The 14,310-nt window shown below is 42.8% G+C and overlaps 3 protein-coding genes across 5 annotated transcripts in view; 1 reads left to right on the top strand and 2 right to left on the bottom strand.

Moving 5' to 3' along the window:
* The window catches only part of ttyh2 (tweety family member 2), a 45,478-nt gene extending 38,172 nt beyond the window's left edge, over positions 1-7,306 (top strand). For 2 of the 3 annotated variants that reach the window (XM_053413860.1, XM_053413862.1), the window contains 6 exons: positions 1,685-1,777; positions 1,900-1,992; positions 2,378-2,520; positions 3,333-3,518; positions 3,600-3,678; positions 5,749-7,306. In XM_053413860.1, the coding sequence (XP_053269835.1) occupies positions 1,685-1,777; positions 1,900-1,992; positions 2,378-2,520; positions 3,333-3,518; positions 3,600-3,678; positions 5,749-5,829 (675 nt within the window). In that variant the 3' untranslated portion in view covers positions 5,830-7,306. The remainder of the gene's footprint in view (positions 1-1,684; positions 1,778-1,899; positions 1,993-2,377; positions 2,521-3,332; positions 3,519-3,599; positions 3,679-5,748) is intronic. The other variant, XM_053413861.1, reaches the window with a different exon arrangement.
* A 395-nt stretch (positions 7,307-7,701) lies between these two features.
* LOC128427164 (collagen alpha-1(I) chain-like) lies at positions 7,702-8,719 on the bottom strand. Its single transcript, XM_053414263.1, has 2 exons — positions 8,509-8,719; positions 7,702-8,142 (listed from the first exon to the last, which is right to left on the bottom strand). The coding sequence occupies exons 1-2, from the start codon at positions 8,588-8,590 to the stop codon at positions 7,946-7,948; spliced, it is 279 nt and encodes a 92-aa protein (XP_053270238.1). The 5' UTR covers positions 8,591-8,719; the 3' UTR covers positions 7,702-7,945.
* Positions 8,720-10,154: 1,435 nt separating this feature from the next.
* On the bottom strand, positions 10,155-12,349 carry LOC128426837 (collagen alpha-1(I) chain). Its single transcript, XM_053413883.1, has 3 exons — positions 12,111-12,349; positions 11,094-11,285; positions 10,155-10,508 (listed from the first exon to the last, which is right to left on the bottom strand). The coding sequence occupies exons 1-3, from the start codon at positions 12,190-12,192 to the stop codon at positions 10,465-10,467; spliced, it is 318 nt and encodes a 105-aa protein (XP_053269858.1). The 5' UTR covers positions 12,193-12,349; the 3' UTR covers positions 10,155-10,464.
* Positions 12,350-14,310: the final 1,961 nt, after the last annotated feature.

Below are 14,310 nucleotides of genomic sequence, written 5' to 3'. Positions count from 1 at the left end.
ACCTTATAAGCATTTAGTATTTAGATTTATGTTATGATTAAAATGAGGGTGAAGTGTTGATTGTGGTGAAGATTTGTATCTTGTGTTTCCGTCTGCATTTGTTTACAGGGAAGAAAAAAACTAAGTTTCTCATACAGATCAAACTAAAGTTTCATCTTAAGCTTTTTAACGTTATGTTCCCAAACCACAAACAAACACAAACAAACGCAGACAAAAACATAATCTCATCGGTGAAGATAGAAATTAAATTGAGAATAAACCTCAACACAAACACACACACACACATTTTGGTCGTTATTCAGAATGTAATGAGTTTTATTCCCAGCAGCTGCAGAGGTGTTAAAAATGCAATTTCTTTAAAAGTCTAATTAAATTTAAAGCAGCTCCTAACGATGTATTATTATAAAGTTATCTCGAAGCAGTTGAGAGTAAAGTTAACGTGACCTACTCGTCTAACAAACGCTCATCTTCTGATCTGATGCTGCTCAGTTTCAAACCGTTTGAACTTAAATATCTCGACATCTTCTGACCTGTGATTCCCTGAACCGGAGCTGGAGGCTGAGTTCATGTCGGTGCTGCTCACGTCTCATCTTTGTCAAGCTGGATCTCTCCGGTCAGAGCGGTCTGTGTGTTCAGATCCTAAACTCACCTCAGAAAACCCTCGGAGAAGATAAAAATACTCGTCCTCTCTTCCTCTGCACCCGTGTTCCTTCGTTTCTGAGGCCAGAACCTGCCAAGATCATACCGAGCGGCTCCAGACGTGAATCCCCGCTTCAGCTCTTTTTCTGCTCTTATTGTCGTCATCTCTCTCTTCTTACTTTCCTTCTCTGATCCGTTTCTTTTTTTTAATTCTGTTTGGCTCACATCTGCTCCGGCGGTTAGATTGTGTAGCAGACATCAGTTTGACGATGTTCAGACCCACAGATCTGGAAGGAATATTCAAATCAGAGGAAACCAATTACATTTCTGGATAGTTGAGGTAATTGACCGTATCCTGTTTCCGTTTAACTCCCTGCCACAGATCCAGCTCCTCGTTAGGTTGAGCAACTGTGAAGTCTCTTCGTCCCTTTATTGTTCTGCTTGAATGTTAATTAAAAAAAAGAAGAAGGCACGAGGCAGAAGGTGCTGATTTCAGGTTGGGATGTGATGATTCTGTATTATTGTGGCGAATGTGGAGGCTTACTTTGCCCCCTGGTGGTGAGAACGCAAACCAACAAGACAACGATGGCTGAGTCAAACTTAATAAATGTTGAATTTATATCTGCTCACGACCAGAAAACATTCAAATTAAGGAATATTTCACCAAAACTGAGCCAATGAACAGAATTCACGTTTACGGTAAAGTATTATTATCCCGCAGGAAGTCGAAATTTGGAAGAAACCTGTTTTTGTTGTTGTTTTCTTTTCCTAATCTTTATTCAGGAGTGTGGTCTTTGGGTTTGAGAGAATGATTTATTGATTTTGTGACGCTTTCACTCGAAACCCAGAGCTTGCATTCAAAGAGCCTCTGCTTGTGCTCAAACTCTTATATTGTGTTGCTTGGACAGATTTCCTGCCTCAGCTCTTTTGGGAAAACGACCCCAAAAAAACATATTTTATTTTAATTCTTGTTTTTTTCTGCTTCCTGTGTCGTCTCTTCCTTATTTCTCTTAATTCGTCTGATCTTCACCTTCTTGTTTTTCAGCCCCTGACCATCTTCCAGAGGTCCCTGACCACCATGCAGATCCAGATCCAGAGTCTGCTGCAGTTTGCTGTTCCTCTGTTCCCTTCAGCTGAGGTACCCCCCCCCCCCCCCCTCCCACATTAATACTTACTCCTGCTCAGTATAATGGAGTGCTATTATTTTAAAGATCAGGATGAGAATAATGTTCTTAAACGTGTTTTTGGTCGTCTCCGCAGAAAGACCTGCTGGGCATCCAGAATGTGCTGAACTCCTCTGAGGCCAGCCTGCACCAGCTGACCGCCCTGCTGGACTGCAGGGGGCTCAACAAGGTCTGTACACCGCCTCCAGCCACAGCCGCACAACTAGGTCAACAGGAGAGCAAGTAGCCAGGCAGGGTTTCTGCATGAAAGTGAGAGTGGGACTAGGATCAGAGCCGAGCACAGCACAACACAACACAACACAACAGAGAGAATCGTTGTATTCCTCGTAATGTTTGTGAGTCCCCTGCTCCCTCCGACTCGTACACTGTGACTTGTGTGTGCAGTTGAGTTCACATGAGTAATGTGCATGATATGAATGAAAGTACGCGGCTTCCTGGAGGCGGCACACAGCGACGCTCTGAGTGCTTTTTCATCTCTGACTCATTTTGTCTGCAGCGAAATTCAAACAAGGGCCATTAGAGCAAAGTGTGTGTTTTCTCTCCGACCTCCTCAGGACTACCTGGACGCGATGGTGGGGGTGTGCCACGACGGCGTGGAGGGCGTGCTCTACCTCTGCCTCTTCTCCGTCCTCGCAGCCTGCGCCTTCACTGTCATGCTGTGTGCGATTCCCAGGGCGTGGAGACAAATAGCCAGCAGGTCAGTTCCTTCTCCGCTCGCCTTCCTGCCTGAGCGCCCTCATTTCCCCCGTCCTGCCTCCGCGGTGCTGCGGGAGCCAACTCATGCATGTGCGTGAATAGTTCTTTTTTTTTTATACAATTGTACAAGAGACCAGATGTTTGGCCCAAAATGCAAATTCTCCTTTGCAAGGTCATGGATGAAAAAAACTCTTCTGAAACTATAAATAACATTAATCTGAAGTGTATCCTTGAAACATCAGTGCTCGTCCATTTAAAGCAAAGTAGGTTTATGTTGAATGTTGTAAACCTTCCAATACAACTTCATATTTATATATCAAAGAAGATATAGTGTTAGATTCATTTCCTTTCATTCAGTCGCCTTTGTTTTGACCTATTTTTATACAATGATCACTTTTTAAATTTAATACAAGTATCATTTATTTACTATAATCGGAAAGGAAACTTAAAAAACGCGATAATTCAAAGGGAAATTCACGATCTTCTATAATTTCTAAGCAGATTTATGGAGATTTACTCATTACATACATGTGCTCGACCAATCAGGAGTCATCTCAGCTGTCAATCAACACCTTTCATCCTGATTTAAGAAATAAAAAAATGAACGTGGACATACATCACTGTTGTTTACAGTCCACTAACATGGAGGAGGCAGGGTTTATGATCTTTACAGCTGCCAGCCACCTCAAGATGAACTGGCTTCACATTTCAGGGAGCCGTCAAGTCGTCCATCTTTATTTACAGTCATGGTTGTGACCTCCAGTTTGAAATCCCTCTGGACCAAACCAACTGTCTCCCGATGTTTCTCCTCAGGGAGCAGGACTATGACGACATCGACGAGGAGGACCCGTTCAACCCCCGGGTGAGGAGGGCCGTCTCCCAGAACCCCACCCTCCCCAACATGCACACCTTCTGCAGCTACACCAGCAGCATGGGCAGCCAGAGCAGCCTGCACCCCCCCGCCCCGGCCGTCTCCACCGCCCCCATGTCCGAGTACATGTGAGTGAACGGACGTAACGTGTGGAGCGTCACGACGAAGCTCCTTCAGCTTCTGAGTCACTTGTTTCGCTCTCCTCTCAGGAACCAGGCGGCTCTGTTCGGGGGAAATCCTCGCTACGAGAACGCGCCGCTGATAGGACGCGGATCTCCGCCCCCCTCGGTGCGTTGGGTCCCAGAGGCCAAGTCCTCGCTGTGATGTCACAGGAAGTTGTTTTTTCAAAACCAACTGCCTATAATTTCATTCATCATTTTAAAGTGTCGACTCAGGGAACATCCTCCTCTAAACTCCACGTTAATGCCACAGCCATGTTTACTAACGATTTAGAGAACTGTGCCTTTTGTCTGCCGGAGCTCACAGGAGGCTGACTTCAGAACCAGGAGAAGTAATGAAGTTAATATTTAATCATGAAGCGACCGGCGTTTAGCTGCTCTCAGGCCAAATCCCCAGGAGGAGGCGACACGAGCCTTAAAACCATGAAGGTTTACTTCATCCTGGAATAAATGAGCCCCCCTGCTGGGCCCCTTGTGTCCTGTCAGATGACGCAGATCAAAACAAACACGTAAACTTTTAAAAAGCCTCATTTACAGTGAGGAGATGCAGTGGAATGGATTCTGCAGGTATTCAATCATGAGCTGTGTTTTAGAGCAGAGAAACATTGATCCGATCAAAAAAAAGCATAAAATATTTTTAAAAAGCACAATATTCTATTTTATCTCATTCCATTTAATCTTTTTTCCACTTTCAATGTTTTTTTTTGCCTCAGAATCTTATTATTTTGTAGATAATCATTATATCACATGATCGATTCTTGCTTTTCTGTCAGTCGTCATCCTCAGCCGCCATCAGCCTTCATTTCTAACTGGACTGCATTTGAAGATGTGATGTTAATTTGCCTTATGACGTCTTTCTTGATTGTGATGTAGAATTCAATTCTCCCTCATGACTGTGACTGTGCAGCCCCATGCAGTCGTCTTCGGCTAACAGCTTCTTTTATATATTTTTGTGTGTGTCTGTGTGTGTGTGTATATTTGTTTGTTTATGTTCGTTTGTATCTTTCATTTCTGTATTTCCTCTTTTTTTATTTAATCAACTTTTGGAGATATACTCTCAGCCGTATAGAACCAGAGTAAGTCTTTTCAACTCTTCCTCAGGACTGACTCCCCCCCTCCTCTTCTCCTCTGTTGCATCGATCACCTCTCCTCCACCTCTCATCACTTTGTTTGGTTCCTGTGCGGTTCTTCCTGTTTGGCATGGCTTCAAACTCACAACCTGTTGTCCTCATCCCAGACGGTGTCCCTCTGAGCTAGTGTGGGACGTCCGCCCCTGGTCCTCACAGGGTGGAACTGTAGTTGTGTCCCTGGATCTCCTCACAGTCGCCCCCTACTGTGCATGCAGTCCTGCTCCAACCATTCAGTTCTGTAGCTTGTACTGAACATGAGGTGTTAGCACCATGCATCCAGTCGTGATATAGAATCAACAGATTAATGTGTTATCAAGTGTTGAGTTAGTTCAACAAGTTTAAATTAAAGGAAAACTCAACTAAACTTAGTCTTTAATTTAGTTTAGAGACTTTAAATAACAAATATACATGAAATCTGTTTTTACCATCCTGAATCCACATGATCAAAGCAACTCATTAGTGATAGTTGTAGGTTTGTTGTTCTACTTCTTAAGTACAAATTATATTTTTATCTGCTAGATTTATTTTTGGATTTGCACCGAATTGCACATACTCATAAATATCAGTCTAACTCATAAATATGTCAAATTGTTTTTATCATGATCCATGAAATATTCCCTGAGAAACGCCATCCAGCAAAAAATATCCAGGATCTTTTATGAATGAAAGTAAAGTAAGTTAAAAACCTAAGTACAAGCAGGTGTACAAGATTTCTGCCAAAGTAAAATAATACATAATACTGCCCATTGATCTGTATGTACAAGTTTTGTTGAAGTCTATTATTCTCTAGGAGAAGTTTGAAGTGTATTTATTCTTAATCCTGGATCTCCATCATAATCCAGTTTAACTCCTTTGAATCCAAACAAACTTCAAAAACCTTCTCAGACCTTCAGAGAGTTCCATGTTGTCAAGAGACAGATTCTCCGTGCACTTTTCCTTTAAGCCCCTCATGACATTGTCTTTATTTTTATCTGGTGATCAGAAGTGAAATCACGGTGTTGTCCTCTAACGTGTCCCCTGTGCTGTGTCTCTGTGTGTGTCTTCCACAGTACTCGCCGAGTATGAGGGCCACCTACCTGTCCATGACCGAGGAGCAGATTAGACACTTTGGAAACGACTTCCAAGCATAGACTTCTTAAAACTGCCCCTGGAGGAAGACGCCGTCACACACACACACACACACACACACACTCGACAGGAGGAGTGTGTCCAAGCATCACAAGGAACAGCGTAACGTGTCGTCCGTCTCAGGACAACATCAGAAACATATCTGTGCTGTTCTGACTCATCCCTTATTTCTGCCCCAAGTTGAACTTTACCTGCTTGAGATCTGTTTTGTGCTCCGTGGGCAAACTGACACGTTCTGAAATATGAACTGAATAATGCCTTGTTTGTCAGGCACGGGGGGGAAATAGTGAGTTCAGTGTACAACTGATTAAACCTCCATCAAGGCCGAGCAGTCGAGTCAAGCTGAACCTTTATTCCACACACTCTTAGATATCAGTTCCCTTAATGTGCCTGTTTCTTTTTTTTTATCCACATCAATAAATTATTCCCTGCGAAAAGTGTTTTTGGGAAAAAAATTGAAAAACGTCCCATATCACAATTTTAAAGAAAGTGATCAAATGATCTGGGATCTGCTTCCTATGGCTGATCGGCACCAGAAGTTCCTCCTCCCTCACACATTCTGCATCCTCCCACCAAGTTTGGTTGAAATCCCTTCAGTACTTTTTTTGTAATATTGTTCAGAATCACAAACAAACGCGTAGAATTGATAACACCTACAAATATATTTAAACTAAGACACCGATTAAAACGCATAAAAAACGCTCTGGAATCAATAGCTAAATTGATTATGGAAAAATGTGGACGGGGGGTGAAAACATAACTTTGAAACATGTCCAAGTTTAATTTATCTGCTCTTTATGGAATCACTTCCTTCAAATCTTTGAAAAGAAGGTTTGTTTCACATATGACAACGTTCAGGTCGGTGAAGAAGGAAAAATATTAAAACACACGCCGCTGTGTTTTCTACATGTTGCTCTTCATGCTTGATAAACATGTGAAGCACCGAGAACACACCAGGAGGAGGAGCCGTCATAATCTATTCACGTTCACACACACGTGAAACTTTACGTTTCTCCGGACATGAGACGATCTCGAGACCACGACCTCTGTAAATAAAAACAAATGTCCAATAACAGACTGTTGTCTTCTACTCTGATTTCATTTTGTTTATAAACAAACGTGCCATTTCTTTTTATATTTTTTCTAGTGTTGTGTGGCAGAGTCACAAATGTTGTTTTTCTTTCTAAAGAGCCATTAATCCATATCGTCTTTATGGACTAACTCGATGAAGTTGTGATGTCTGCTGTAGTTTGGGAAGCCGCGCTGCACTAACTGTCATTAATGAGAATATTCAGGTCATTTTCTTTTTCCTCAGTACGCGGTCAGGACGACTAACAGTAGAGATTTAAAGCATTAGTCTTGATTTGTGTCTTTCAGCATGTTTCACTGTACAGGCACTGAGTGGTGCTGCCGTCTGTGGGGGGGGCCCCGAGACTCAGGGGCCTAACTGTGAGTTCAATAAACCTGTTTTTTTGAGAACTTCCTGGTGTGTGTTCATTTTGTTGTTGTGTGTTAACGCAACGTCATGACATCGACGTCAAGGAGGTGGGTTCATTCAATCAATCTGTACCTGGGACGAAACAGTTTCTCACTCTCTCCAGCAGAGGTCAGTATAGTGCTGCGGTAGAAGCTGCATTAAACCTGGAGGGACTTTATTTTAGTTTAGTGACGAACAAATCAGGAGGTAAAATATTAACGCTGACTCATACAAGGCCTACAGACGACCCAGAGAGAACCAGACATTCAACATATTTAATACATACTGCAGTGAAATCGACGATTGAGTTGAGTTTATTTATTTATCCCATTTTTCTCCCATCAAAAGCTTATGTAAGAAAAATTGTAGAGAGGCTTTTATTAAGTGATAATGATTAGCTTCTTACTTCTCTGAGATAATAGCATTTATCAGGTTGTGAACCGAGGGCTCGTGCATCTCCACAAATGTTGGCTATTGAGAGATTCCCTTTAAAAAATGCTCAAATCAATGATGCAGAGGTCAACACATCCAGACTCTAAGTGTCTTCTACAGGTAAAGCTTTGTTATTGGCAAGCAGGCAGGCTTAGGGCCTCAATCCACTCATGGCCCACGAGCCTCAGATTGTCAGAGACTAGGTGGGATCAAGGCGGTGTACCATCACCAGGGCAGAGGGGGCAGCACTCTCCTTTTGGGTAGGCACAGTCGGGTGTGACCACGCAGATCCTCTCGTTGCACGCGATGTATCCACCGTCGCAGAAGCAGGTCCTGCAGAGCTTTGGTTTCCATTCACTCTTGTCGTTGTACACCTTTCCATCTAATGTGCAGCCACCGGGTGGCACTGGAAGGAAAGGAGAGAGCCGTGGTGAGTTTGGTAACAGTCAGAGTAAATACCCCCCCCCAAAACAAATAAATAAACTGGGTGTGAAGTTCTATGGGAGCCAGATGTGTCCCTGCACCAGACAAGACAACTTCAAACTCATGAAACTAGAGCTGCTTGGATCAAATGTGACGCACAAAACCAAAAATTCAGCAAAGTATTGATTTATTAGTGTAACTTTTTTCCTTATGTACTTGTAATGAATGCTGATGTAAAGACCTGACCTCTGGTATGAAGCTCAGACCCTTTGGCCAATGTCTATCCACATCTCGAGGGAGCCACAAGTCCCAAAAACAAGTCAAATCAAAGTGTGAAAGTGATACTTACCATCTTCCTCGCTTAGACCTCTCGCCAAAAGCACCGCTGCACTCAGCAGCAGCGCTAACCGAATATCCACAAAGCTGAACATGTCTAAATATTACTCATGCACGGTAGGGTCCGGTCTTTGCGTAGCTCCAATCCAGATCCTAGCAGAAACTCCCTACTGCTTAAACAAATGACTTAGCTTGGCTTTTATATGCCCAGAAGTTTTGGGGAGGTCCCGAGCGCAGCAGATCACTTGTACATGTTCAAGGGGCAGAGTCCCTCCTTCATCAGAGAGAGGGGCCGTCTTAAGAAACCAGGTCACACAAGTTCACGTTTCAGCTCAAACGTGGACGATGAGCGCACTCGTCTTTTACGCACCAGCTCTCCACCGTTCAGATGTGTTCGTTCGCCCTCCTGTTTATTTTTTCTGTTATGCAGAAGGTGCTTTTGTTTAAAAGCTTATGTGATATGTTCATTTGGACTTAATGGCTTCTTTAACAAAACGGGGAAAGGGCTCAGAACTATGTCTGGTGATGGAGAATGAAGTCTGCGCATTTGACGCGCAGGGAGGAAACCAGATGGAGATAAAAACGTTGCCAAGAGCATTTCAAGCTCCAGTGTTTTCAGACTAAATCATTTTCTATATACAAGTGAATCACATCATATAAGTTAGCCTTCACTAATCACTGTCCCAATAATTTAATGGGATTCCTCATTATTCAGTTACTTTTCTCAGATATTAGCATTTATCAGGTTGTGAATCGAGGGTTTATGCATTTACACAAATGTTGGCTATTTAGAGATTCTCTTTAAAAAATGCTAAATCAATGATGCAGAGGTCAACACATCCAGACTCTAAGTGTCTTCTACAGGTAAAGCTTTGTTATTCCTGAATCCTACACCTCACAGTTGTGTATTTAATGTACAGTGTCCCTGTCGGTCTTTTTACATTTTTAAATCTTTCCATTCAACATCCCTCCTTTTCTTTTTAGCACAGGACATTTTGGAGCCTCACATCTCAAGTGAGTCCTGATGAGCTCTTCAGGGATCATTTCCCAACACTTGTTGAAGTTGTTCATCTCACAAATCAACCACTTTCCTCTGCTGGAGCCACACATCTTTAAAATCAGGTGTGAAACCAGAAGAATATTACTTCCGTGGCCCCGGAGGAGCTTTGCCAATTCTTAGAAAAAATGACCCCTGAAGAGTGTAATACAATTAAATTAGGCAACACCCCCTAAAGTGACATTTTACAATATATAATGTGAGCAACTGCAGGTGAATTAGTCTTTTTTTGTTTGACATGAATTTGAACACTTGGTGATTTTCCTCCTGAGAGGATCTCGTCCTACGCACGTTGTGTGTAGTGGGGTCGTTACCACATGACCTCCCTATGAGGACGTACGGTTTCCACCCTCTCTCCACGAGGACCATATTTACCAGCAGCCCTCTCGTTTGGACTGGTCCCTCGACTGGGACCATTTAGTGGCGCCACCAGTGAGCCTGTTAAGATGATGAAGGTGGTGGAAGTGATAATGAGCGTCATGACTGGGAAGCTGCTGAAACCAGGTTATTTATTTATTTATTTTCATCCATTTATTAGGACGACTGGTTCTCCAGGGGCCCAACTCAGAAACTATACAACAGGACACAACAAAAACAACTCATAATGATTCATATTTTAATAGAATAATAATGAACAAGCACTGAATGAGAAACAGAGGAGCCAAATTGTTTCAACTCACCGACCCTTCAACAACAACACAAGTCAATCACATCAGAGCTGAATTACACAGGTGGTTTCATAGAGAGAAGGTCAGCCAGCAGGCAAACGACTTCTCCTCCTGGTTCCTTTGTAAAGATCAAGTCCTTGAAGCTCAAGCAGCAGCATTCAGCCCGTTCCAAGCACAAGTCGATTTGGTTACACTGTGACCGTGAATCGGCACATTTTTCTGGCTCTGCAGCGGACAAACCTCCTCACCAAAGGATTCCTGTTCTACTTCCTCCGCCCCTCTTAATCCCTATAGAACCAACGAAGAAGAAAGTGTCAACACCTCTTGAACATTTATGAGAGAAACATTCGTAACTATGAAGATTCACAAAAAGAAACGTGGCAGCAAAGGTGTTTGGGTGAGGATTAGCATTAAACTGAAGCTCACAGCTATCTACAGCGGGTCTAAACAAGAAGTCAGTGCTGACTCAAGAATGAAATACAGAGTTATTGTGAATCAAAAGTCGACCTCTTTGATTCAAAATCATTTCTGCAAAAGAAGAAGTGGAAAACAGAGGTTGTTTTGGGAGAAATGAGACATGTGTAGGCCATGTCGCAGCCTGCACAGGTAAGCATGATGATGAGAAGTAAAACATGCACTGCCAGGCTTCAGGAAAGAGCAGGTGTAATCCGTTGTTGAAAGAATGCATATTGAAATTGAAATGAGGTAAAAACAAAGCGACTGAAAATCCTCAGGCAAGCAGGCAGGCTTAGGGCCTCGATCCATTCATGGCCCAGGAGCCTCAGATTGTCAGAGACAAGGTGGGAAGGCACTAGGTGGCGCCACAGAGCTTGTTAACCACACAAAAGGCTGAGGAGGATCAAGGCGCTGTACCATCATCGGGGCAGATGGGGCAGCACTGTCCCTCTGGGACGATTGGGTTGGTGCAGCCGGATGGGTACATGCAGCGCGGCATACTGCACAAGACGTCTCCACTGTTGCAGAAGCAGAACTGGCAGGGATCTGGTTTCCATCTATCTTGATCACCGTACACCTTTCCATTATATGTGCAGCCACGTGATGGCACTGAAAGGAAAGGAGAGTTTGGTAACAGTCAGAGTAAATATCCCCCCCCCCCCAAAAAAAAAACACAGAGTGATCAACTGGGTTTGAAGTTCTATGGGAGCCAGATGAGTCCCTGCACCAGACAAGGCAACTTCACTGATGTAAACCTCTGGCATGAAGCTCGGACCCTTTGGCCAATGTCTATTTTTGCTGACAGCAACCTTTGACCTTTCTGTCCCTTGATCTCTGTCATCTAGACCACATTCAGATTGAACCTGGAACACGTTTATAGAAGGATTTGTGAGCAGAAACAAAGTTTCTATGGAAGTTTAACTTCAGGGATTGCTTTCTGGGTAACCTGGGCCTGCGTCAGGTCAGAATACAGAACTTCATGGAGCAGAAGGAACCACAAGTTTGAGGCTTTGAAGGAGCGAGCACCGATGGATCCACAGTTCCAGTACTGGCCACAGAGCTGCGCTGTTGGCCACAGAACTGTGTCTTCCGCACCCTTCTTCTCCTGCTTGGTTATTAATTGGCGTCTTGTCCTGTTTTTTACTGTTGACGTCAGACTTTAGCGATTTTTCCACTGCTGCTTTTTTTCCAGCAAACAAAGCCCAGTTTGATTTAAAGAGGAAATATTTCGTTTGATTGTGTCTGCACGTCAGGGGGAGAGCATCAAGCCCATCAGAAGTGAGATAACACCTCATCCCCATCACTGGAGCCAGGGATCCCGCAGAGGAGTATCAGTCCTAGCAAACAGCGCAGCCTCCTTGCGCTCTATCCACATCTCGAGGGGGCCACAAGTCCCAAAAACAAGTCAAATCAAAGTGTGAAAGTGATACTTACCATCTTCCTCGCTTAGACCTCTCGCCAAAAGCACCGCTGCACTCAGGAGCAGCGCTACACGAATATCCACAAAGCTGAACATGTCTAAATATTACTCATGCACGGTAGGGTCCGGTCTGTGCGTAGCTCCAATCCAGATCCTAGCAGAAACTCCCTACTGCTTAAACAAATGACTTAGCTTGGCTTTTATATGCCCAGAAGTTTTGGGGAGGTCCCGAGCGCAGCAGATCACTTGTACATGTTCAAGGGGCAGAGTCCCTCCTTCATCAGAGAGAGGGGCCGTCTTAAGAAACCAGGTCACACAAGTTCACTGTTCAGCTCAAACGTGGACGATGAGCGCACTCGTCTTTTACGCACCAGCTCTCCACCGTTCAGACGTGTTCGTTCGCCCTCCTGTTTATTTTTTCTGTTATGCAGAAGGTGCTTTTGTTTAAAAGCTTATGTGATATGTTCATTTGGACTTAATGGTTTATTTAACAAAACGGGGAAAGGGCTCAGAACTATGTCTGGTGATGGAGAATGAAGTATGCGCATTTGACGCGCAGGGAGGAAACCAGATGGAGATGAAAATGTTGCCAAGAGCATTTCAAGCTCCAGTGTTTTGAGACTCAATCATTTTCTATATACAAGTGAATCACATCATATAAGTTAGCCTTCACTAATCACTGTCCCAATACTTTAATGGGATTCCTCATTATTCAGTGAGCAGGGTAAACACATTGCTAAGTACAATCTTCACCTGAAGAACATGGGTCTGGTGTGTGTGCACAAGATTTGACTGATTCATCAGGCTGCTGATAACAATTGGCCGAAATGAGTCCTTCACAAATGTGTTAGTATCTGACTTTATGTTGGCTGATATGAAAACTTTCATTTGACAGAATAACCAATTCGGAAAAGATGCATTTATATTTACATTGTATATAAAGAAATGATTTCTCTTGCTTGATATTAAAATATCAACCCTTAATCACATTTCGTTCTCACAAGGGTTTGATAATTACAATCATAGGAATCATTGCCAATTTCTTTCATATATTTTGGCAGATATAACGTTATTGGACATTGTCTTTACATCCTATTTTCGGCATCGACCTCATAGCATATTGATAAATTCAGCCTGGTAATAAGTTTTTGAGTATTTTCAGAGGAACTGATCCTGTCTTGACTTCTAGTGAAGGATTTGAGCAAAGCGTATCACCATCCAGCAAACCACAGGAATGTGTTTTTCTGAAACAACAGGCAGACGTTTCCTCTGAGCATGTGCAGTAGATCCCTCTGGACTCCATGAGATCCAGCTCTGAGTCCGGCCCAACGTGTTCTGAGTACTTCAGAATGGTTGAGAAGAAAACAAAAGTGATCTCAGTGCAAAAATAATGCAATGTGCTCTCTTCTCCCTCCCCTAAGATCCAAAAAAGCCTTCTCTCAGCAGATGGTTTTGAAATACCAAATCTTTCAGTCAAGTAAACAGATTCTGATCACATGCTATGATAGCTAGTTTCTTTAACTTTATTTTGCCTCACATCCCTTTTTTCATGGTTTGTGCATAATAATCATGTATTCTAACAGATATTTACTCGTTTAAATTACAGTAGAGGATTATATAAATCTTACCATTTGAAATTTTTCAACCTAAGCCCTCTACAAGAACTGAATCTCATCCTAATTGCTCTAATGGTGTTAGTGTCTCTGACAGACAGGTAACACAGTCCCCAGACTCAGGGGCCCAACTGTGAGCTCAATAAACCTGTTGTTTTGAGTACTTCCTGGTGTGTGTTCATTTTGTTGTTGGGTGTTAACACAACGTCATGTTTTACTCATAGACGTCAATGATGTGGGTTCATTTAAAATCGTTTGTAGTTGGGACAAAACCATCTAGTTTGTTCTCCAGTGAGTTCGTTTCTGACTCTGTCCAGCAGAGGTCAGTATAGTGCTGCAGTAGAAGCTGCATTAAAACTGCAGGGACTTCAGTTTAGTTTAGTGACGAACAAATCAGGAGGTAAAATATTCAATAATAGATATAAAAATAATGGATAAGGTGAATATAATATATTTAGTAATGATATATTAGATGGATGGCTGGATACATATATAGATGGTGAGATAGATTGATTGATAGACAGATATATAGATACATACAATGATATATATATATATATATATATTTGTTGCATGACACTCTATGTAAACATTTCTAGGA

Source organism: Pleuronectes platessa, chromosome 21 (genome assembly GCF_947347685.1).
Source record: "Pleuronectes platessa chromosome 21, fPlePla1.1, whole genome shotgun sequence".
Taxonomy (NCBI): domain Eukaryota; kingdom Metazoa; phylum Chordata; class Actinopteri; order Pleuronectiformes; family Pleuronectidae; genus Pleuronectes; species Pleuronectes platessa.
The sequence above is the reverse complement of the archived record's forward strand: the minus strand, read 5'-3'. Positions and strand labels throughout refer to the sequence as shown.